Source organism: Giraffa tippelskirchi, chromosome 8, assembly GCF_054371585.1.
Source record: "Giraffa tippelskirchi isolate mGirTip1 chromosome 8, T2T-mGirTip1v1.2.pri, whole genome shotgun sequence".
NCBI lineage: Eukaryota > Metazoa > Chordata > Mammalia > Artiodactyla > Giraffidae > Giraffa > Giraffa tippelskirchi.
In genome coordinates this window covers 145,364,189-145,389,544 of record NC_137282.1, presented here as the reverse complement: position 1 = coordinate 145,389,544, position 25,356 = coordinate 145,364,189, and the positions used below count along the sequence as shown (strand labels likewise).

The window sequence follows — 25,356 nt, the reverse complement described above, 5'->3', positions numbered from 1 at the left end:
GGAATCAGATGATGAGACTTTCAAACTTCTGATTGCAAAGTAAAATAGAAAAATCTCTTTCACTCTCTTTGCTTCACATCCATGCACCTACATGTGCACCTACACACAAACATCTGAAACAAAAACTCTGAAAACAATGCTACCTTAAGGGCTCTCTGATGTATTTTAATCTAGTTTATCTTATTTTTTAAAAATGCTGGTTGTAAATCATGAGATTGATTTCACAGCCTACTAATACATTCTGACCCTCTGAAAATTTTTTATCCTTAGATTACAAGTGCATCTTACTGAGGACTCTTTTTTAATGTGTATTTGGTTTCCCTGAACTTTGGTGATCCCTTAGAGGTTGTGCCATTAAATGTCAGTGATTTAGGGTTGGGTTATGGAATGAACAGAATATATCATTTCTGTAAAAATAACAAAGAATGGGATTTAAAAAAAATTCTTAGATTCCATAATTTAATATTCATAGAAAAAATATTCATATTTTGCATTATAAATCTAAAATATACCATAAAAACAAGCTCACACATATATACAGTATATATGTGACAATCGTTGTCCCAAGTATTTTTCCCTCAAAAAATAAAAAAATGTAGGAATTAATTTTATATATGAGGAACTTGAGTCACAGAAAAGTCACATAACTTGCCTAAAGTCTTAGAGCTAGTGAGCAGGAAAGCTGAGACAAGAAGCTGAGTCAAGAAGTCTGGCTTCAAAAGGCTCTGCTTCTCCCATCTCACTCTTAGTCTTCTCAGGCTACTCAAACAAAATAGACTGTGGCTTAAACAATAGAAATTTACTTCTTCACAGCTCTGGAGGCTAGAAAAGGCCAGGGTGCCAGCATGGTCAGCTTCCGGTGACACCTCTTTTCCTATCCTATAGACGGCTGCCTTCTTGCTGTGTCCTTATACACTCTTGCTTTAGTTCATGCGCACCAGGAGAGTGATGGCTCCTTCTTTCTCTTCTTATGAGACCTGGAATCCTATTGGATTAGGGACCCACCTTTATGATCTCTTTAACCTAAATTACCGGAAAGCTCTGTCTCCAAATATAGTTACAAAGGGGGTTAGGGTCTTAGCAAATGAATTCTGGAGATGGGCAGTGCATAAGTCAATCCATATTGACACTTTTCTCATGTACTGCTTGGGAGGCTGATATGAGACAATGTAGGTAAAAGTAGTTTTAGTTACACAGGGCCAAACATGGTTCATTATTCCAGTATTGTCCTGGACAGAGGAGGCACCTGATAAATATTTGTTTCTTGATCTTAACCTAAGATCCTACTTATTCTTTACATGGTGCTTTCCCATGGAATGATTGTAGTCACGTCCACTATTTTACAGTGGTTTAGCTTTTATGGGGTCATGGCTAATAAAAGCATGGGGAAAAATACTACCTCCACTCATAATAAAGGAAATTACATTTCAATTTTTTTGATCTATCTGGTTAACAATGCTTTAAAAGTGTTCTCAGTAAAAATGACAGCTATGAAAACAAAAATTTTTAAATTACCCTGGGATTATAAACTGGCATAGTCCTTCTGAAAGGCAATTTGACAATGTATATATTAAGAACATTAAAAAATGATTTTACCTTGTGATTTGGTATTCTACTTCTAGAAGTCTATTCTAAGGAAATAAATATTTAAACAAAGATTTACATACAAAGAAGTGTGAGCTTTATGATTTATAATGTATAAAAATGGAACTCAATCTAAATAGCCAGTAACAGAGGACTACTTGCATAAGTAACAATATAACCATTAAAAAAATGTGTTTCTGGGCATATTACCTAGAAAATTCGATATGTGTACATATACAGCATGATACCTAAATTTGGTTTTTAAATGACATATTCTTTTATAGGTGAATCTCATATATGTTCATATTCATATACTCATAGGTCTTATATACATATAGAAAAGAGATACTAAGATTTGTTTTAATTTTCTTTGTTATGTATTTGTTCTTGCAAATTTCTCAAATGACCATTTAATATTTTTATACTCAAAATAAATGCTTTAGCCAGGTTCTCATTGATTTTTCTGTGATTGTTGAAAATATCTTTTATCTGCTTCTGGTATCAGTCATTTTCATTGACTTATTTGTGAGATATAATAAAGTCCAGCGGTGACCAGTAGTGGGAAAATACTTTTCTAAAGCCATTTGCTCCTCCTGTAAAAAGAGACATTGATTAATTCACTTCTATAATTCATCAAATATCTAATACTGTACTTGACTCAGAACAACAATAATCACAATGGTTAATGTTCATTGGGTGTTTGTTCTGTGCTGGGCAGTGCTCTAACCACTTAGGTACCAGTGCATTTATTCTTGCACAAGCTTCTGAGGTACCTATAACGGTACTCCGTGGTTTACAGATGAGGAAATTAAGGCTCGGAGAGGTTGGGTTTCCCAGGTGGGACAGTTGTTGGATGGTGTGCCATCCTCTACAGTAAACCCAAACCTCCCTGTGCTTGAGCCTGTGTGCACTCATAAATAGAAGATGAGCATGATCTAGTTAGTGTCCAGTAAGTCAGGTTTGAGTTAAGTCTTGAAGGGTGGGTAGTCATTTATCAGGTGAGGAAAGAGTGTTAGGGCTTTTCACAAAGGAGACATAGTGGCAAAGGCCAGGTGGTAGGGATTTTCTAGGGTGAGGTGCTTTGTGGTGAGCCTTGTGGAACTGCTTGTTAGGAATGAGGAAGGCGCTTGCATGACGACAGGTTGATGAGTTCCAGCTTGTTATTCCCATATTAAGCAGTTTTAACAGTTCCCAGACGCCTCCCTTCTGTCAGATGCTCATCCCTCTGGGCTGCTGGCAGATGAAGTCATTCCCCACTTTTAAATAAGCCAAATCAAACATCTAATGGAAATATAACCAAATGCTTAGTCTCTTTCTTGGGTTGTTACAAAGTGCATTTTCCAACTCCTCTTCGGGTGCTAGAAGAAGAGAAAAGTACTCAAGACACTTCAAAAGTAGAACGTATAGGGCTTTGATTTCTCTTCTTTTTCTCATTCCTGGGTCTTCCTCCAAGAGCTGGGTAAGCACTTTGCAACTAACATTTTATTGTTTGAGAATAAACTGAGTTAACAGAGGAAAACACTTAGACTAGTACTTGGCTCATACTAAGTGCTACACTAGTGTTAGCTACTCTTGTTATATTGAACGTTTTAATGAGTGCAAATGTGCAAATTATATCTACGGATCCTCTTGATTCTCCTGTTTTACATTTTCCCTTTCCATAGCACTAATTCCTTTCTCACATTCTATACAATTACTTATTGTAACTATTGTTTGTTGCCTATCTTCCCTGGCTGAGATGTAAGCTCCAAGAGGACAGTGACTTTGTCTTTTTCCAAGAGATCGTCACTGAAGATGGCTCCTTAGCTTCTAAACGAACAAGAACCAGAGGATGGTCCTTAGGGCCAAAGGAGAAAGGGAAGGAACCCTTCCTTAGATCACCCTGCAACTCTGTCTACATTTCTTCTGTGGTGGAAATATCAAAGATGGAGTTCTAGCATATGTGGGAGGCTAAAAACCAAGATAAACAGAGCATGTGCAAATTTGACTGCAGTATAGAACATGAGACAAAGAGACCACAGACAGAGGGCAGGGGAAGAGCCCATCAAATTGTGTTTCATGTCAGTAAATGTAAGTCATTAGACATTTGACCAAACCCATAGAACGTACATCAAGAATGAATTCTAAGGTCAACTATAGACTGTGGGTGATCACGCTGTTGTGTCAATATAAGTTCATCCTTGGTTGGTTAAAAAATATATATATACCATTCTGATGAGTGATATTGATAATGGGAAAGGCTACACATACATGTGTGTGTGGTGGGGGAGGTAGGGGATATTTTAGAAATCTCTGTACCTTCCTCTCAATTTTGTTGTAAACCCAAAACTGATCTAAATGTATCTTATAAAAATATATATGTAGGAAAAAAAATTCCAGTCCACTCACACTATTTATGTCTAGAATTGATGGAATCAGGCTCAGTCTCGGATGTTTAGAGTCAAGGATGCTGAGCACTTTCCAGAACCTCCAAAAAACTTTTACCCTGATGCTCGCTGGTATGCTTGACCCACCTTAGAGGCTAGCAGGCATTCTTCCTTTCAAGATCTCAGAACTTGCATTATCCCTGTAGAATTCTTAACTATGTAATTGTATTTGTTTCTTTCAATTTTTAAAAATATGTGTATTTCAGTGCACTAAAGCCAAAATGCATGTGTTTAAAAATCTAGTGAGTAACATCTATCATGCAAATCCAGCAATAAAAAGGGCACATTTAAATCTTTGATATTTTTATATCTGGTCCTACAACTGAGATAAGGTCAATTATATTAGGGAAAAAAGTGAAAAGAAAATAAAGAAAAACAAGAAGAGAGAAGGGGAGTAGAGAAGAGAAAAAAGAAAATGAGAATAAGGTTTTATCTTTATTGCTTTTGAAGCCAATTCTTTTACTGTTCGAGAACTTGGGCTGAAAGTGATAAGGTCAAGGTTTTACCCCAGAATCTCCTCCTCTATGTATGTCAGTTTCCGCACAGAATGAGACAAGCCTCAGCATTTTTGTTCCTTCATCCCTCTGAGCCTGCAGCTGGGACACCTAACACCATGAATACCCATAGAAAGACAAAACTAGCTCTTTCTATTAATTACCATACAAATTGCTTATTAGATGATAAGGTTATGTGAGTCTTTAAATAAGCAAATCAAAGCCTCATTTTCCTCTCTCAGAACTGAGGTGGGACAATAAGAAAGTCGCTGATTCTCCAAATTTACTTTCTTTTTCCTAATTTACAATAAACGTATAGTACCTGAGGATATGTCAAGCTGATTTTCAGAGTCCAAAAAGTTTAATCAGAGTCTAGATTTGCTGACAAGGTCACAGGCAACTGTGTATTTGGCCCAATTTATTTTTATGCTTAGTCATCCAGGATTGCACAAGGTTAAAGTTTGGGAAAGTGAACTCATCTTCAGTGCTTTTGAATTTAGGTCTGTTGGACTGCAAAGTACTGAATCTATACATCCTTACAAATCTGGAAGTGTCAAGACAAATGATAGCTATCATTCTTTATGTCCTTAGGTATATGCTTAGGGACCTAATCAAGTATAAATGGAGAAAGAAAATGCATGTTCATTCGACTTGTTGGATGAAGGTAAATTCAATGGAATCCACTGGCAATCTTTTCATATTGCTTTTGAAATTCCTATCATTTAAGAAAGACCAGCTCCTATCAAGGTCTTCAGTTGTGAAGACCTTATTTCCCTTTAGGATGTAAAGAAGGATGTAAGTGAAACTGCTCAAACATCACACAAAAAGTGAGTACCTACCATGGGCCAGGCAGTCTTCAAAATGTGTTCTATGCATTGAAAGTGTTTGGGTTTTTTTTAAAGGTCTTTGATTGTCACAAACATCTAGAAGGTATGTACTATTATTATCATCCTCGAGATAAGAGCAGAAGCACAGAGAGATGAATGGCTTGCATCAGTCTCACAGCTAGTAATTGGCAAGCTGGGAGTTAAATTTGGAGGTTCTGTCTCTAGGGGCTACACTTTAGTCATCAGGGAGCAATGCTGTGTCGTCATTTTTCTGGCATCATATCATTTCTAGGACAAATATTTTATATTTGTCATTTCATTTAATCCTCACCCCATCTTCATAAGTAGGTAATTATTATCACCCCACAGGCTTAGAATAGTAGGTTTGTCAAACAGTAACTCAAAGTTATTCTATTAATTATTAGCACACTGTTTACTTGTGTATAAGGTATGCCAAGCAATAGATTATTTCATCCAAAAAGGTAAAAAACGATGTCTATATAACAGAAAGAAGGGAGAAAATGCCTGCAGTCTGTCCATGAATAGGATATCATGTTTGTACATTATTTTCAGTAGGAAAGAGTTCAACTGGACAATCTGTTCTTACATAGACCCAAGAGAATTTAAAACAATAATAATAATGATTCTCTATAAATTCTCAAGATTGGCTGTGAAGCATAATGTGACAGGCTGCCTCTGTGTAATATATTCCACCAACTCTCAATCAGTATTTTCATTTTAGGTAGGCTGTACATCTTCACCATTTCCAGCATCAAAGTCTCTCAACTTCCCCACTTTGATCAAGACCCTTACAAAGCTGTAGTGGGTTTTAGTCTCCTCTTTGGAACATTTTGTCATCTGCATATTAAACCGAGGAGGAGAACAAAAAGTTCATGAGGGCAATCACATATATAATAAGAAATATTTGAAATCTCTTGTATCTTCAAGTACTTAATTGATATGTCTTAAATAGAAGAAATAGAAAGAAATAGAGGAAAACAATAGAATGTGAAAGACTAGAGATCTCTTCGAACAAAGCTAGTGGAGGTGATGGAATTCCAGTTGAGCTATTTCAAATCCTAAAAGATGATGCTGTGAAAGTGCTGCACTCAATATGCCAGCAAATTTGGAAAACTCAGCAGTGGCCACAGGACTAGAAAAGACCAGCTTTCATTCCAATCCCAAAGAAAGGCAATGCCAAAGAATGTTCAAACTACCACACAATTGCACTCATCTCACATGCTAGCAAAGTAATGCTCAAAATTCTCCAAGCCAGGCTTCAGCAATACATGAACCATGAACTTCCAGATGTTCAAGCTGGTTTTAGAAAAGGCAGAGGAACCAGAGATCAATTTGCCAACATCCACTGGATCATCAAAAAATCAAGAGAGTTCCAGAAAAACATCTACTTGTGCTTTATTGACTATGCCAAAGCCTTTGACTGTATGGACCACAATAAACTGTGGAAAATTCTGAAAGAGTTGGGAATACCAGACCACCTGACCTGCCTCCTGAGAAATCTGTATGCAGGTCAAGAAGCAATACTTAGAACTGGACATGGAACAACAGACTGGTTCCAAATCGGGAAAGGAGTACATCAAGGCTGTATATTGTCACCCTGCTTATTTAACTTATATGCAGAGTACATCATGAGAAATGCTGGACTGGATGAAGCACAATCTGGAATCAAGATTGCCGGGAGAAATATCAATAACCTCAGATATGCGGATGACACCACCCTTACAGCAGAAAGTAAAGAAGAACTAAAGAGCCTCCTGATGAAAGTGAAAGAGGAAAGTGAAAAAGTTGGCTTAAAGGTCAACATTCAGAAAACTAAGATCATGGCATCTGGTCCCATCACTTTATGGCAAATAGATAGGGAAACAGTGGAAACAGTGACAGACTTTATATTTTTGGGCTCCAAAATCACAGCAGATGGTGACTGCGGCCATGAAATTGAAAGACACTTGCTCCTTGGAAGAAAAGTTACGAACAACCTAGACAGCTTATTAAAAAGCAGAGACATTACTTTGGCAACAAAGGTCCGTCTAATCAAAGCTATGGTCTTTCCAATAGTCGTGCATGGATGTGAGAGTTGGACTATAAAGAAAGCTGAGCACCGAAGAATTGATGCTTTTGAACTGTGGTGTTGGAGAAGACTCTTGAGAGTCCCTTGGACTGCAAGGAGAGCCAACCAGTCCATCCTAAAGGGAATCAGTCCTGACTATTCATTGGAAGGACTGATGCTGAAGCTGAAACTCCAGTACTTTGGCCACCTGATGTGAAGAACTGACTCATTTGAAAAGACTGATGCTGGGAATGACTGAAGGCAGGGGGAGAAGGGGACAACAGAAGATGAGATGGTTGGGTGGCATCACGGACTCAATGGACATGAGTTTGAGTAAACTCCGGGAGGTGGTGAAAGACAGGGAGGCCTGGCGTGCTTTTGTCCATGGGGTTGCAAAGAGTCAGACATGACTGAGCAACTGACCTGAACTGAAAATAGAAGAACAGTTCTCAAAGATCATCTTCATGGATTTAAGTTAAATAAGTGTCATTTTTCCTAATTGAAGTTTTAACTACTTGAGCCATACTCAGAAATAGATTATGGAGTACACAGTCTTTCGTTCAAGAACTTTTAGTCAAGGTACAGAGGACTAGGTTCTAAGGATTTTTAATTATTTTCAAATACTTGTGAGTCCTCATTTGCTCAGTAATGACCCCGTGTACTGTAGCTGGCCAGGCTCCTCTGTCCACGGAATTTTCCAGGCAGGAATATTGGAGTGAATTACCATTTCCTCCTTCAGGAGATCTTCCCAGCCCATGACTCAAACCTACGTCTCATGTGACTCCTGCATTGGCAGGCACTGTGCCACCTGGGAAAGCCAAACACAAAGAGTCTTCTAATACTTGGGAAGAACAAATCTGAAATCTAGTCATTGGAAAAACTGATAATGGAGAAAAGGTCAAAGAGTAACACAAAAGGAAGAAGAAGGAAAAAGTGATCTAGTCTAGATCTTATCTTGATCTGTAGAATCTTAAGAGGAAGACTTCCTACTTCCCAAATTCTGAAAATCTTTTAGTAAGTGTCCAGATTCACTTTTCAATGAGAGTATATATCCAAGTGGTAGAATTCTAAATGTCTCTACAATGTGAAAAAAATAATCCATTTGTCCTGAAGCTTAAAAACACTCATAGTTTAAAATACTGGAAATGGCCTTTTCTAGCATTATTAAGGGCTCCCCTGGTGGCTCAGATGGTAAAAAGAATCCGCCTGCAACGCGGGATACCTGGGTTGGGAAAATCCCCTGGAGGAGGGCATGGCAATCCACTCCGGTATTCTTGCCTGGAGAATCGCCATGAACAGAGGAGCCTGTTGGGCTACAGTCCATGAGGTTGCAAAGAGTCAGACATGACTAAGCACAGCATAGCATTGTTTAAAGTTGACATATTTTTAAATGTCTCTTTTAATGCAACTTTTAATTTTATGTTAGATAGAGGTGTGTCTGTTGAAGTCTTTTTTAGACATGTAGATTGCATTTATTTTATATATGAAAAGTATAGCTAACATTAGTTTCAGGAAACATCTGATAATTGAAACATGTCAGAAGTGAAGAAAAGACAAGTCACATGAATTTTTCAGTACAATTTCAAATGATAAGAATTTGAGACTACTCAGATGTAGATCATATTATTATTATTAAGGTTAGAAGTATAATTTTGGTATAGTAAGTTTAAATCTTTTGGGTAATTATACTTTAAATTATTTGTATTATCTTCTTAGCAGTTAGTGGGTGATATAGATTGATATGTTCTGCCTAATAAGAATATTTTATCTATGATCTCATTTTTTATTATTTAAAAGGATTACAGATATTCCCAGGTAGTAAAAAAAAAAAAAAAAATCCATATATTTTGAAACAATAACATGAAATTGACTTGTTAATGTTCACCATCCCACCTTTATGGTTTTTCAAGTTATACTAACTGGAGATAAGGCAAGATTCAATCACTTGTTTAGTCTTTGAGCTAATCAACATTTTTGTAAAATCTGAACTAGTTTGTGCTTGCTGTTGGAGTTATTTTCAGTTACATGACTATAAAATCTGTAGGTGGTTTTACCAACAGTATGAGAGATTTGGATAGTCAGTTTTCATTGAGGGGATGGTTGATAAATATAAACTCAAAGTCTTTAACAGCGGCTCTAAAGTGCATTCACTTTATCAGCATAAATAAGACAGCACATATTAAATTGAATTTACTACATTAATGCAGGCTTCCCCAGTGGTTCAGATGGTAAAGAATCTGCCTGCAATGCAGAAGACCCAGGTTTGATCTCTGGATAAGGATGATACCCTGGAGAGTGGAATGGCAACCCATTCCAGTATTCTTGCCTGGGAAATTCCATGGACAGAGAAGCCTGGCAGGCTACAGTCCATGGGGTCGCAAGGAGTCGGACACAACTGAGTGACTTACACACACAGGCCACGTTAATGGACAATAACAACTTCCCATTAAATGAACAGACCAAACATAACCATTGCCTGTGTATATATCTGTGTTTCTCTGTAGCTATAGAACTTGGTAGAGTCAGAGCTGTTTGTATGAACAACAGCCCTTTTAGGAAGCAGGCAATTGTATTCCCTCACAGGCATAAAGAAACTGGGAGGCCGTCCAAAACCTTCCTTGTTCTCTGGGCTCACACGTATACTTTACTTATACCCTTTACGAATTTAAAGTGGCAAAAACAAGCATACCTATTCCCATTCTCCAAAGGCATCTATATGCTCTCTAACCTATTAATCTATGATCATTCTCAACTGTGTAAAAATAAAAGGCTTGCACAGTTCTAATTGTTTTTAATGATGTGTATTTTGTACTCTCCAATTTAGAAATTGCTCAGGTATCCAAAGATTAGGCATTCATTTACTCAATTTAATACCGCCTAAATTTTATAGTTATCTATAAACTTTGAATTCAGGATTTAAGTTGACACACTGAGTCAATATGATTTGTAATCTTATAAAAATTAATTCCATTTAAAAAGTGACATTACCTATCCACTTTATCACTATCTTGTGATAATTTAGTTCAATGCATAGTTAACATAAAATTTTAAATAAATAGATGTTAACTCATCTAATCCCTAAACCGAGTTGAAGTAACTTAGCAAATTTAAATTAGCTTTCTTTTTGAAAGAAAATAATCCCTAAACTTGTATAAACTAGAATACTATGGTAACATTACTTTTACATTATGACAATAATAAATAAAAGACATAGATCCATATTGTAAAGCACATTTTTCAGCCAGCAAATTTATCCAAAAAGTTATATTAGAAATATTTGATTTTTTCCTATAGAATTACATGCCATGTATTAAAATATTTAAGTTGTTTAAAAATAGTGGAGTAGTTCTGTCTCTTATCTCATAACTTGTTAACAATCACCGCTAATTAAATTCAGTGAAACTTTCTCTTTTTTGCCTGTTACACTTAACGACGTAGCCACATTTAAAGAATCAGAATTTGATTTTCCTCTTATTTTAAACTGATGTGGTTTTTTTTAGCCTTATATAAGCTATTTAAAATTTGAGTTTACACTATAATTTTTAAAATTTCCTGCTGAAAAGTAGATAATTTGTTTAAAATTATTTGTATTCATAAAGCAGAAAAGATTCTCAATCACTGTACAATTTTTAGAGGAGCTAATTGTGAAATGTAACAAAAATTAAAGATATTTAATTTAAAAACAGCACAGAGATTTAAGTATGTTAATCGGTTAAAGAAACAAATGTGATTATGATTAGAGATGCCTTGGGGAACACCGTTGCTGAGAATATGAGTAAAGTCTCTCATAACCTTCAAAAGTTGGTAGGAAATTCTAGTTTCCAGTGCCATATCCCTCACAATGAACTCTTTAAAGTTTGTAAACTATTAAATGTTTGTTTTAATACAGGTATTGGAAGTGCTCTCTTTTTTTTTTTAACCTGATTCAATAGTTCTATTTATAATGGCATATTTCTTCTCTCTCCTCTCTAACTTTACTTAAAAAAGAGCCTTTTTTTTTTTTTGAATTAACTGAATCATAAACTTTTGAGGCTTCAGGATACCAAGACAGGCCAATTCCATGAAGAAGATTCTATTCCCTTGGTTTTTTTTCTTCAGTTTACTGTTGGGTCTACAACTTTATTAAGGTAAAAAGTTTTAGGTGGCCATTTTATAGTCATATTATTTTTGAAGCAGGAATATTGTTTTTGCAGATAGTAACTATTTGGACTCATATTGAGTAATCACAGAAACAGACAGTTTTGAAAGAAACTCTGATTTTTAGTTAAAAGAACACACAGTATATAGACACAAAACACCAAATACAGTGGATCCCATCAAAGGCTAGAAAGATAAACACGAGCTTCCTGATCCCGTGTTCTCAGTTGCCAGAGAATATCAGAATCCTCAGACAAACAACTCCCAAAAGATTAAGAACCAAATTCGACCCTGTCCTTTGCCACCAATTAGGTGACTCAGGGGTGAAGAATCCACCTGTAATGCAAGAGACTTGGCAGGAGCCTCAGGTTCAATACTTGAAGAAGCAAATGGCAACCCACTCCAGTATTCTTGCCTGGAAATCCCATGGACAAAGGAGCCTGGCAGTCTACAGCCCATGAGGTCACAAAGAGTTGGACACAACTTGGCGACTCAACAGTAACAAAATCTCTTACTGTGCGTGGGTGATCAGTTGCTCAGGCTCAGTCGTTCAGTCACTTTTCCAGGCAAGAATATTGGAGTGGGTTGCCATTTCCTACTCCATTTCTTACTCCAAGAAGATCTACAAGATCCAGAGGACCTTTTTGATCCAGAGATGGTTGCATCTCCTCCATGGGCAGGTGGATTGAATTCTTTACCACTGTGCCAATCACTTAATGATCTAATCATAAAACCACTAATGTGTATCCAATCTAAACATCAAATCAAGAAGCAAATTGGGCAAAAATAAATTTTAGCATGCAAGAGCCAAGGGAGGAGGAACAGAAAACTCAAAAGTGCCCAGGGCTGGACGAGGTATATATTCAGGTCACATTTCTACTGATTCTCAAGGTAGGACTCACATAAACAATGTCTTGGTGGACTCTTCAGAAATAAACTGTTAAGTGTTAATGATTAGCCAGCCTGCTCCTGTACTGAAGAGAAATCAAGGAAGAATTACTTCATCCAACAAAGACAAACAAGAATTTATATGTGAGGAAAACAGGAAGGGAAGGAAATAAAAACCTTGTAGGCAGCCTGGGTTTTTTGAACCTATGTTTGAACCTATTTTTCAAACCTATGTTTGAACCTATTTTGGGTAAACAGATTAGGCAGTGAGGAGAGGTTGGTCTGATTTGGATCCTCAAGCCTGGGGAAGGGTCACTAGAGGTATAGAAAAAAAAATCCTATGACAGTTAAGCGATTTGGAAACATAGTTTGAGGAGCTAGTGTAATAAGCATATGCCATTGACCTATATTTACACTTCTACCTTATTTAGGCCAGGACTGCACTTCATTTCTTAGGATAACTTCCAGGTTAGGCAGCCAGTGATTGTGGAGCTGTTCCAATGGAGGCCCGACTAGCGCCACACAGGCCTCTTTACTTTTCGCAGGTGTCAAAGAAAACGTAACATTGAAGATCACAGGGTTTTAAAGTGAACGTTAAGTAATCAAACCACATTGCATTTTACCCCAAATCTTTAAATTCTTTGTTTCCCTTGTAACACAGATTTTATGCCTTTAGTCTACTCACCTTTTTTACAGAGAATGGAAACGTTACTCCGAGGTGCGCTCTTCCCCTCCCCCAACCCGTCCCGCCCAGCGACTGCCTGGTTTGGGAATTTTGTGTGCTAGACTGTATGCTAAATACAATTGCCACCCTTTTCCTCCGCCCGCCTAATTTCCTCGCCTTCCGTTACTAGCCCTCAGTTCAGCCCTCATGGAGATTTGTCGAACTGCAAGCCTCTTTTTAAACTGATATTACAAGACACCAGTCTCCTCTTCGGTTTTTCATAATTTGCATTCTGATTAGAATACTACTTCGGTCAGTCCTTAGGCCTATTACTATAAGTCCAACATATACAGATTACAGCTCTCTCTGTGCACACGTGGGTGGCTCTTAAAAGAGCCTTTGGGGTTAGGTGTAAAGACGCTTACTTGACAAGTTTACTTGGAGCTGGTGTACTTGGTGACAGCCTTGGTGCCCTCGGACACGGCGTGTTTGGCCAGCTCCCCGGGCAGCAGCAGGCGCACGGCCGTCTGGATCTCCCTGGATGTGATGGTCGAGCGCTTGTTGTAATGAGCCAGGCGCGACGCCTCGCCCGCGATGCGCTCGAAGATGTCGTTGACGAAGGAGTTCATGATGCCCATGGCCTTGGACGAGATGCCGGTGTCCGGGTGGACCTGCTTCAGCACCTTGTACACGTACACGGAATAGCTCTCCTTGCGGCTGCGCTTGCGTTTCTTCCCATCTTTTTTCTGCGCCTTGGTCACCGCCTTCTTGGAGCCCTTCTTCGGGGCAGGAGCGGACTTGGCTGGCTCAGGCATTTCAAGACCTGAAAACACGCAAGATAAGTGAAAAATAAGAAGCGGATTTCTGCTACTTATAGGGCCTTTATGCTAATGAGGGATACAGAGCGCGTCTTAGTTAATTGGAAGATAAACAGCAAGGTTGTCATCTATGGGCAGAACTATGCAAATAAGGTATGGAAATTCAGCTTTTCTATTGGCTACTTCTCTGAGTCTCGTTAATAACCAATCAAACAACCGGATTTACTCCCCAGGAAATGCCTATAAAAGCAGCAGTGTTCTACCTAGTTTTAGACTTGGTGTGTTTTGACAGGCAGTCTTGTTTTTTGCTCATTTTGTGTATTTGCTATGTCTGGACGTGGCAAGCAAGGGGGTAAGGCGCGGGCAAAGGCCAAGTCTCGTTCTTCACGGGCGGGGCTCCAGTTTCCTGTGGGGCGAGTCCATCGTCTGCTACGCAAAGGCAATTACGCCGAGCGGGTGGGTGCTGGGGCCCCCGTGTACCTGGCGGCGGTGCTGGAGTACCTGACGGCCGAGATCCTGGAGCTGGCGGGCAACGCGGCGCGCGACAACAAGAAGACCCGTATCATCCCGCGCCACTTGCAGCTGGCCATCCGCAACGACGAGGAGCTCAACAAGCTGCTGGGCCGTGTGACCATCGCTCAGGGCGGCGTGCTGCCCAACATCCAGGCGGTGCTGCTGCCAAAGAAAACCGAGAGCCACCACAAGGCCAAGGGCAAGTAATTGGACTGAGACCTGAGTTTCCGGAAGTGCTTTCAAACCCAAAGGCTCTTTTCAGAGCCCCCACTGTTTCAAAAGAAGAGCTAGTGTCACTGTATTTGTAAAAAACAAAAGGTAAGTTAGGTTTTTACGAAAGCTAGAGCATTACAAGAAAATCCTTTATTGGTTCTCAGGAAAAGATCAAAGTGTTTAGAAAGTGATAAGTCGATTAAGGCCTGTTTCACAAAGTGGTTATGCGTTTCTGATAGTGAGGTGATATGGCTTTGGTCAGTAAGGCCTAAGGGTTTAACGGTGGTCTCAGTAAACTTGTTTGACATATTCTTGGGTGATAAGAGCAAACATGTGGAGCAAGATGGCCATATCCTCTTAGACTCTTTGCTCTGTAATCAACCCTCATTTCCTTACCTAAGGAAATTAAAGTCTCCTTCCGTTAACTTTCGAAGTGCCGTTTGAAACAATAGCACGTGTTTAAAAGGGGGCTTCTGAAAAGCAGCCTGGAGTTAACATGTGGTAGCTCAGAACAGACAATCTAGACTCGAATTGTGTCTTCTCCCCCATTTACAAATTGATATTTGGGGCTAATTTCTAACCTGGTAGTTTTGTATGTAAGGTGGGGATAGAGGGATGGTATTTTAATTGAGTTTGACAAACTGTTTAACGCCCCTAATCCTAGATTGTGTGCTATGTCAAGTTGCTTCAGTCGTGTCCGACTCTGCGACCCCATGGACTGTAGCCTGCCAAGTTCCTCTGTCCAAGGGATTCTCCAGGCAAGAATCCTCGAGTGGGTTGCCATTGCCTTCTCCAGGAACCCTAGATTAGTGCCTGAATGAAAAGGTTCAAATTTCTAGGTTCCCAACGCAGCCCTAAAAGAGTTAGAGCAGGACTGTAGTCCTCCCCAAAGTAGTTTGCTACTAGAGATCTAGTAAGTCAGCTGCTCCAACCCAAAAGAGGACCTAGTACTGTACAAAAATCCCTAGGGTGCTGTTTTCCAGGATTAAGTCTCTTCAAGTATTTTGGATGACTCAATTTGTGCTTGAAGGAGTAGACAAGAAGGCTGAGTAAGCCCAAGTATGGGACCTAGGCGGCCCAGAGAGACGCACCCACACTCAAAACACTCCTGGAGCTTCACTGAAGCATTTTGCATGGAAATCAGTTGGTTTGGAGCATTCAAATCCAGATGTGCGGGGAGAGATCATCTAAACTGTAGCTGGTTATCCTGGACACACCTTACTCAACTTTGACACAGACATCCTGCAGTCTTGTTGGAGCCTCCATCCCTCTCTTCCCCTCCTCCTGCCCTACCCCCCTCCCCCGCACCCCTACCCCCAGCCCGGCCTTGAAACCACTAGCCAAAGAACCTGGCTAGTATATGGGTGTTTGGTGAAGGCAAAGTGGCAGAAAAAGAAATGAGTATCTTGAGGGCCACACATTAGAACTTCCCAGGTTTTTAATGATGCTGCTGCTGCTAAGTCGCTTCAGTTGTGTCCGACTCTGTGCGACCCCATAGACGGCAGCTCACCAGGCTCCGCCATCCCTAGGATTCTCCAGGCAAGAATACTGGAGTGGGTTGCCATTTCCTTCTCCAGTGCATGAAATGGAAAAGTGAAAGTGAAGTCGCACAGTCGTGTCCGACTCTTAGCGACCCCATGGACTGTAGCCTACCAGGCTCCTCCGTCCATGGGATTTTCCAGGCAAGAGTACTGGAGTGGGGTGCCATTGCTTCTGAAAATCAGTTTGGGGAAAGTCCAACCTCAAAGCATTCCAGGTAGAGGTACCCTAAGAGGACCATGTTCTTTCTGCCCAGCAATACCTTTATGTTGGAGAATTTGGATTCTTAAGTTGCAATTGCTTAGGATACTTTTCTTTGACTTGCCAGCTTGCCAGCTCCAACACTTAACTAGGTGTGTGACCTCAACTTCCTGCGTCCATTTTTTCCTGTGTCCATTTTTTCGTGTATGCCTTTTCTTGTGATGAAAAGATGGGCTCAGCAGTATGGGTTCTGAAATTAGAATGCAGGAGGCTCAAGAGTAATAGCCAGCACTTACTAAGCACTTATGTGTGTCAACATGGGTCCAGCATATTAATTTAACCCAACAATCCTAGAGATAAGTACTATTCCTATCCCAATTTTAAAGATAAAGGAAACCGGAAGAGGGCATTAACAACTTGTCTAAGCCCCAAGGTCAGGAAGCCAGTACTTCCACTACTACTGGCTATTTTATAACCAACGGTTCTCTAGGAGATTATCAGAATTAAGAAAAACTAAAACTCAATAATACGTAAAGGATTTAACTTTGTCCACATACCAAGTGTTACTAATTTCATCCTAATTTCTTGAGAATTTTAAGAGAAAGAAGTGATCGCCCTGGAATCTACATTCAGGAAGGGAGGTTAATCTTAAGAATGTGTGACCCACACGTTATTTTTCACACAGCACTTTAATTTAATTTTATTTTTTCCTATATTTTTCAAATTTATTTTTAATTGGAGGATGACTGCTTTACAAAGCCACACATTTTTGTGTTAGCCAATACACATTTAGTATGTGACAAGTGAACAAGGGGACAAGTGGAAAGATGGTTTGGTAAAGAACCATAGGACTTGATAAGGTAATTTACTGTGGTAAATGAAGAAAGGAATTAGAGAAGACTTGAATTTGAATTCTCCCCTCTGGGTTCCAATAACAAAATTTTGTATGGGACTACTTAAGAGTGATGGAGAAGGAAATGGCAGCCCACTCCGGTATTCTTGCCTGGAGATTCCTGTGGATGGAGGAGCCTGGTGGGCTGCTGTCCATAGGGTCGCACAGAGTTGGACACGACTGAGGCGACTTAGCATTAGCACTTAGGAGTGAATGATACAGTGTATTAATTTTCTGTATTTCATCAAAACCTCCTTTAGGTCAAGGATCCCATCTTGTTAAATTGTTGATAGCATAGACCCCAGCATACAATAAACACTTGATAATGACGCTGAGAAAATGTTGGGCTGTCAGTGGCTGAGCCATTAGGAAGCACTTAATAAAGTGCTAGAATACTAGAGGGTCAGTTTATTAACAGTGAAAGTGAAGTCACTCAGTCGTGTCCGACTCTTTGTGACCCTGTGGACTGTAGCCTACCAGGTTCCTCTGTCCATGGGATTTTCCAGGCAAGAGTACTGCAGTGGGTTGCCATTTATTACACACAGACTAACAGGCTGGTAATAACATCTTCTCTTACCAGTAGAAAATCCATTTTGAAAAATTCAGTTTGCATTGGCAACTTATTTTGAGAGCTTCAAAGAAACAGAGAAGGTGTCATTTGACAAGCTCTTACCTAAGAGACACTACTAAGAGGCCATTCCCCAACCAGAGAACTTTCCTCACTGCTCGGGCCTAGCTTCTCCTCTCCAACATAGTTTTTTGCCTCCTACTTTAAAATGTCACTGTTTATATCCAAAAGCCTTAGTTACCACTTGGGAAAATTCTCTAGTGGGCAATAAACTCTCAGTAGCTTTCTTTGATTTCCAGCCCTTGAGTAGGTTTCCATCTACCATGCCTCAAGGGTCCTGGAGAGGACAATTTAAATTGGGGCAAGTTGATGAGAATGGTAAACCTAGGCCTTCCAATTACTGAAGACATCTAGGCACTAGGGACAAAAGTTTATCTCAGAAATTTATTGAGATGTGAGACTGAAACAGAATCATCATTCAGTTATATAGAGTATTCTGAACAATACAGATCAGTTTAATATAACACAATCAGTTACAAAATCTCATTTAAAATTTCCAAATAATCTGTACAGCAATATCCTCCCTTTACTCCATCTGTCAGCCATTCACTTCCTATTTTTTAAATGTATCGTGTGAGCTCTTTTTTTACAAGTGCGGTACATCTTATAATCAGTTGTAAAAAATAATTGTATTTTAAAATTAGAAACAGGTTATCTTCTAAGGGTTTGTCATTTGTTGACCCCAATTATAAATATTCCTGTTAAGCATAATGCATGTGGGTTATTAGAAGACATTAGAAATTTAATTGAGGGTTTCCCATACATACTAAAATTAAGAATCAGCGTTCATATATGTAGCTCCAGAATTCTTCCCTCTCTATTTTGTTTAGCACTTTGATCATGTAACAAACTAACATTAGCATCATCGGGAGATCTACCAGGCAGATATAGTCTATATTTACACCCAGAAAGCTCTATCATTAGTAAGTAGACAAACATATGAAAAAAACTCAATAAGCATTATCAGTATAGCACCAAAAGAAATTGGTAAGTCACATTACCCATACCTTTAATACATATCTTAATTTATTCACCATACTCCTTTCCATGTCCTGAAGAGTCATCCATGACCACCTCTAGCCTCAGTCTACCTGCCAGACTTCAGTCCATCTCTATGTCCAGCTACACTGGTCTCTCTTCCATCTGCCAGGCTCCTTGGTACTTCAAGACATTTGCACTGTTGATCTCATTCTCTGCAATGCCCATCCTCTGATTTTTTTGGTGAGCTTGTTCTCAGCTGTTCTCCAGACAGACCTATCTGAAATTGATCTAGCTGGATGGATTAAGGATCTAATGTAAAATAGAAATGCTAAAGGAAATTTTAGGGAAGATTTTGTATAGCCTCAGTTTGTACATGTGTGTTTTGAGGGGGAGGTGTCATTATTAAGCCAGACAGGAAACACAAATGCCATATAGGAAGGTACACAGACCACAGAGGATAAAAATAAAGATGCAGTATACCATAAAGAGAGTAGAAAACAAGCAGTACATTGGACTAAAGGATTTGCAAAACATTATACACTAAAGGTCAATGCCTTTAATTTATAAGGAACAGCTGCAAACTGCTAAGAAAAGGGCAAACGATAATAGAAAAAAATATTAAACAGGATATTGTATACATTTTATGAAATTCAAATACAGAAGGCATATGAGAAAAAACAAACCAAAATATATACAAGTGTTCACTTTCCTAGAAGTTAGGTTATGCATATCACAGCAACAAAGGAATAGCATTTCTCACCTATGGATGTTGTTGTTATTCTTTAGTTGTTAAGCTGTGTCTGACTCTTTGTGACTCCGTGGACTGTAGCCTGCCAAGCTCCTCGGTCCATGGGATTTCCCAGGCAAGAATACCAGAGTGGGTTGTCATTTCCTTCTCCAGAGGATCTTTTTGACTCAGGGATTGAACATGGGTCTCCTACATTTGCAGGTGGATTCTTCACTGCTGAACCATGAGGGAAGCCCTTCACCTATGGATGGACAACCCCTAAAACTAGTATAAGACTTAGGATGATAAGGATGAGAAAGGATTGCTACAGTTGTATAATCTCTTGAGAAAATTTCCTGGCAATATATATTAAAATTTATTAAGAGACACTCAACCCTTTGGAAAGCAAAGCAGTATTAGATAGGTAAGTAAATAAATAAGAAAAAAATAGAAACTAGGGAAGAGAGGGTGTCTACCATCCAGAAATAAAAGCCCCATTATGTGAGGTTATATGAGGAGAGATTGTTACCTTCTGTAAACATCTGTGTGTCAAGTGTTAAAAGAAGCATGTGTAGAGTAACCTCAAATATAAAAAGTAAAATAAACAAAGTAACCTCTCTCTGCTTATTTCTCACTCCAAGTTACTTTTTTGAATCATCCTGTTGAGAGCCTTTAAAATACAGTCTAAGATTGTATTTATCAGATCCCATGTTGTTTGCCTTTCCCCATTAGACTGTCCCATGAAGGAGGGCATGGTATGTAGACATCCCAGCTTCTCACAGAGGGCCTGGGACTCAACTCTCTGGTGAGTGAACCAGGGAATGGATGCTGCAGCCCAGAAAGCCCACTCAGAGCCCAGAAAGGACATGGTTATTTCAGTTTCTATATAAAAATATCTGCCCAGTAACTGTTGTTATATAAGGGTGACACCACCCTTACGGCAGAAAGTGAAGAACTAAAGAGCTTCTTGATGAAAGTGAAAGAGGAGAGTCAAAAAGTTGGCTTAAAACTCGACATTCAGAAAACTAAGATCATGCCATCTAGTCCCATGAAATTAAAAGACACTTGCTCCTTGGAAGAAAAGTTATGACCAACCTCGATACCATATTAAAAAGCGGAGACATTATTTTGCCAACAAAGGTCTGTCTAGTCAAAGCTACAGTTTTTCCAGTAGTCATGTATGGATGTGAGAGTTGGACTATAAAGAAGGCTGCTGCTAAGTCACTTTAGTCGTGTCCGACTCTGTGCGACCCCACAGACGGCAGCCCACCAGGCTCCCCCGTCCCTGGGATTCTCCAGGCAAGAACACTGGAGTGGGTTGCCATTTCCTTCTCCAATAAAGAAGGCTGAGTGATGAACAATTGACACTTTTGAACTGTGGTGTTGGAGAAGACTCTTGAGAGTTCCTTGGACAGCTAGGAGAGCCAACCAGTCCATCCTAAAAGAAATCAGTCCCAAATATTCATTGGAAGGACTGATGCTGAAGCTGAAACTCCAATATTTTGGGCACCTGATGCATAGAAGTGACTCATTTGAACAGACCCTGATGCTGGGAAAGATTGAAGGCGGGAGGAGAAGGGGATGACAGAGGATGAGATGGTTGGATGGCATCACCGACTCGATGGACATGGATTTGAGTAAACTCCTGGAGTTGGTGATGGACAGGGAGGCCTGGTGTGCTGCAGTTCATGGGGTTGCAAAGAGTTGGACATGACTGACTCACTGAACTGAACTGAATCATTGTTAATACATTTCCCACTGCCTTACACAGCTACTAGGGCTGCAGTGCAACTTGGAAGCACCTTATATTGCATTTGTTGTCCACACTCTACCTTCTGCCAGGTTTCTGCACTAATCAGACAATGTCTTCTGGTAACTCTCAGTGGCCCTGTGCTCAGTCACTCTGTCGTGTCTGACTCTTTGCGACACCATGGACCGTAGCCTGCCAGGCTTCCCTGTCCATGTGGATTCTCCAGGCAAGAATACTGGAGTGGGTTGCTGTGCCCTTCTCCAGGGGATCTTCCCAACCCAGGGATCGAACCCAGGTCTCCCCCATTGCTGCTGCTGCTGCTGCTGCTGCTAAGTCGCTTCAGTCGTGTCCGACTCTGTGCGATCCCATAGACGGCAGCCCACCAGGCTCCCCCATCCCTGGGATTCTCCAGGCAAGAATACTGGAGTGGGTTGCCATTTCCTTCTCCAATGCATGAAAGTGAAAAGTAAAAGTGAAGTCACTCAGTCGTGTCCAACCCTTGGCAACCCCACGGACTGCAGCCTACCAGGCTCCTCCGTCCTTGGGATGTTCCAGGCAAGAGTACTGGAGTGGGATGCCATTGCCTTCTCCGCTCCCATTGAAGACAGATGCTTTATTGCTGAGCCACAGGTCTGTTTTCTCTGCTGGCCAATATGATGTATAAAAGAATCTTCTTTAATGCCCTGTTGGGTCTGTGGTTGCTAAATATTTGTTTAGAATAATGGAAAGAAAAGGGGCGCTCAGCTGGTGTATGTGACCAAGTCAATGCTGTTTCACTCCTTTGTAATGCCTGCTCAGCACACAAGGGCACCTCGGAGGCTTTTACATTCTAATACTGGGATTATCCAGTTAACACGATTTTCTACGGAGAGTTTGTTGAAAAATTCTATCATACATCTCCATATTCTGGCACATCATCCCACAAAATAGATACTCAGGAAATACTCAGAGTGAATACTCTGTGTGTTGGCAACAAAACTTCTATCTGCACAGAAACAGATCATTAATCTGCAGGGATTTGTGAGTTTATTCCTAGGTGATTAAACTTTTTAACCACCAACGGTTTTAAATTCCATTTGCTACATTTGGAGGGAGATACATGACTGATTCTTGAGCTACTCTGTCTAATATAGGTCACTGGCCACATGTGACATTTTAAATTTAAATAAAATGAAATTTAAAAAAATTCAGGTCCTCAACTGCACTAAGCATATTTCAAGTTGCTGGTGGTTTCTGCTTTGGACAGCAAAGATATAGAACATGTCTGTCAGTGCAGAAAGTTCTGTTTGTAACACCAGGCTAGGGACTTCTTGTCCCTCTGGGCTGATGTGCTCAAGTGCACTTAACCAGTTTCCTTCTAGTAACATCTAGAGATATGGTTGCCAGATAAAATGTAGTATGCTCAGTTAAATTTGAATATCAGTTAATCAACAAATAATTGTTGTAATATAAGTATGTCCCCAAATATTGTATGGGACACACTATGCTGGATTCCCTGGTGGCTCAGTGGTAAAGAATCCACTTGCCAATGCAGGAGGTATGGGTTCAATCCCTGGGTCAGGAATATCCACTGGAGAAGGAAATGGCAACCCACTGAAGTATTCTTGCCTGGAACATCCAATGGACAGAATCGTCTAGGGGCTTACAGTCCATAGGGTCACAAAGAGTCAGACACCACTTACAGAGTAAACAACAACAACCACAAATATTATAGTACAACAAAAATTGTTTATCTTCAATTCAGATTTAACTAGGCATATTGTATTTTTATTAGCCAATCTAGATAGCATATTAAAAAGCATAGACATCGCCTTGCCAACAAAGGTCCATCTAGTCAAAGCTATGGTTTTTCCAGTAGTCATGTATGGATGTGAGAGTTGAACTATAAAGAAAGCTGAGCACCGAAGAATTGATGCTTTTGAACTGTGGTGTTGGAGAAGACTCTTGAGAGTCCCTTGGACTGCAAGGAGATCCAACTAATCCATCCTAAAGGAGATCAGTCCTGGGTGTTCACTGGAAGGACTGTTGTTGAAGCTGAAACTCCAATACTTTGGCCACCTGATGCAAAGAGCTCACTCATTTGAAAAGACCCTGATGCTGGGAAAGATTGAGGGCAGGAGGAAAAGGGGACGACAGAGGATGAGATGGTTGGATGGCATCACTGACTCAATGGACATGAGTTTGGGTAGGCTCCAGGAGTTGGTGATGGACAGGGAGGCCTGGTGTGCTGCAGCTCATGGGGTTGCAAAGAGTCAGACATGACTGAGCGACTGAACTGAACTGATTAGCCAAATCTGGCAACTCTATTTGAAGAGCAAAATTAGTGCATCTTCCCAGGGATGCTGTGTCCTCTTACCACAGGGAGTGTGTAGTGAGGAAATGAAGTGGCGCTAGTTGTAAAGATCCCACATGCCAATGCATGAGACGTAAGAGACGTGGGTTCGATCCCTGGTTTGGGAAGATCCCTCAGTGGAAGGCTTGAAAACCAACTCCAGTATTCTTGCCTGGAGAATCCCATGGACAGAGGAGACTGGAGGGCTAAGTCTATAGGGTCACAAGACAGGATACAGGATAAGACAGAAGTGACTTAGCACACACACAATACTCAGAAAGAAGTGAACTGGTTATGAGGAAACAGGTTGGTATATTTTTCTGCATATGTTGAGGAAGGTTAAGAAAGTAGTTCCCAAATACATTTACTTTGGTTTCTTCTCTTCCCTTAGGTTTCAAAAGCTTCTCATTACAAAGAGATGCCTGGATCCAGAGTGTCTGTCAAACTCATCAATGCTCAGAAATAAATGGATCAGTATCAGTGTTCTGACATCATTGATTGATCCTGCACCTGCAAAATTTTTTCTATTAAAAACTTACTCTGGGTTTCTTTCATTGTGTGTACTGTGTGTCTTGGGGATAAGGAGAGTGAAAGGGGAGGGATAGGAACTATTAGTGTGGAGAAGCTATCTTTGGTACAAAATGTATCTAATTTCTTGAATAAGTAATACATTTTAAAAATTATCTATTTATTTGACTTTGCCAGCTCTTAGTTGCAGAACACAGGATCTTTAGTTGCAGCATGTGGGATCTGGGCTCTTTAAAGTGGCTCAGATGATAGAGAATCTGCCTACAATGCACCAGGGTTTGATCCCTCGGTCAGGAAGATGCTCTGGAGAAGGAAATGGCAACACACTCCAGTATCCTTGCCTGGAAAATCCCATGGATGGAGGAACCTGACAGGCTACAGTCTGTGGGGTAGCAAAGAGTGGGACACAACTTAGTGACTTCGCTTTCTTTCTTTCTTGTGGGATCTAGTTCCCTGACCAGGGATTAAACCCAGGCCCCCCACAATGTGACCACACAGTCCTAGCCAATGGATTACCAGGGATACATTGAGAGGGTTCAAAGGAATCAAAATAACCAGGCATATGTTGAGAATCCACTCCTTTACTGGATTGCCCCACTGCCCCGTAAGTAACGTTATTTTCCTTGTATATTTGCCTGTTGTTAATTCATGCTGATGTGAATCAAGAGTGAATGTGTTTTTTATTTCCCCCTATCTCCAACTTTCATTCTTAAAACATAGGTGACTGTTTATAGTCGCTCTTTTCTCTAACAATATATCTTGGAAAACTTTCCAGATGTGAACACAGAGGGCACTGTACATTGTCTAATGTTTTTGTACTATGGGGATGCCTCACCGTTTATGCAACCTGTCCTCTGTAGGCAGGCACACAAAACAGTACTGGGATAACAAACCCTGCTTTCCAGCAAAATGTAAATTGTTCTAATATTCTGCTGGGATGGTGGAAAGCGAACAGAAATTCAAGTCATTCTTGGGTTGGACTTAAAGTTCTTATCTTTAAAACCTGTGCCTTAGTCAAGTTCATTTTGAACCCCAGTTTCTTCATCTGTAAAATGAAGGTAATATATACCTTAAGTAACTATGAGAATGAAAAATAATTGTTTGGAACTCTAAAGAACAGCACAAACAAAATTATTTAATTTTTCA

General features: G+C 39.9%; 2 protein-coding genes across 4 annotated transcripts; one reads left to right on the top strand and one right to left on the bottom strand.

Moving 5' to 3' along the window:
• Positions 1-1,938: 1,938 nt before the first annotated feature.
• LOC145518197 (histone H2B type 1-C/E/F/G/I) lies at positions 1,939-15,278 on the bottom strand. Of its 2 annotated transcripts, none has more exons than XM_081522049.1 (3): positions 14,387-15,278; positions 13,514-13,911; positions 1,939-2,177 (listed from the first exon to the last, which is right to left on the bottom strand). In XM_081522049.1, exon 2 carries the CDS (start codon positions 13,901-13,903, stop codon positions 13,523-13,525), a length of 381 nt encoding a protein of 126 aa, XP_081378175.1. In that variant the 5' UTR covers positions 13,904-13,911; positions 14,387-15,278; the 3' UTR covers positions 1,939-2,177; positions 13,514-13,522. The 2 variants fall into 2 exon arrangements, with proteins under 2 accessions (XP_081378175.1, XP_081378174.1); XM_081522048.1 differs by lacking the exon at positions 14,387-15,278 and adding an exon at positions 14,170-14,316.
• Positions 14,178-24,236, top strand: LOC145518196 (histone H2A type 1-C). 2 transcript variants are annotated; one of them, XM_081522046.1, is made up of 3 exons: positions 14,178-14,737; positions 19,823-20,024; positions 24,074-24,236. In XM_081522046.1, the coding sequence occupies exon 1, from the start codon at positions 14,234-14,236 to the stop codon at positions 14,624-14,626; it is 393 nt and encodes a 130-aa protein (XP_081378172.1). In that variant the 5' UTR covers positions 14,178-14,233; the 3' UTR covers positions 14,627-14,737; positions 19,823-20,024; positions 24,074-24,236. The 2 variants fall into 2 exon arrangements, with proteins under 2 accessions (XP_081378172.1, XP_081378171.1); XM_081522045.1 differs by lacking the exon at positions 19,823-20,024.
• The last annotated feature ends 1,120 nt before the right edge of the window (positions 24,237-25,356 follow it).

Bases quoted from the DNA above. Each gene is read 5' to 3' on its own strand.
- LOC145518196 (XM_081522045.1), top strand. From the start codon at position 14,234: ATGTCTGGACGTGGCAAGCAAGGGGGTAAGGCGCGGGCAAAGGCCAAG.
- LOC145518197 (XM_081522049.1), bottom strand. From the start codon at position 13,903: ATGCCTGAGCCAGCCAAGTCCGCTCCTGCCCCGAAGAAGGGCTCCAAG.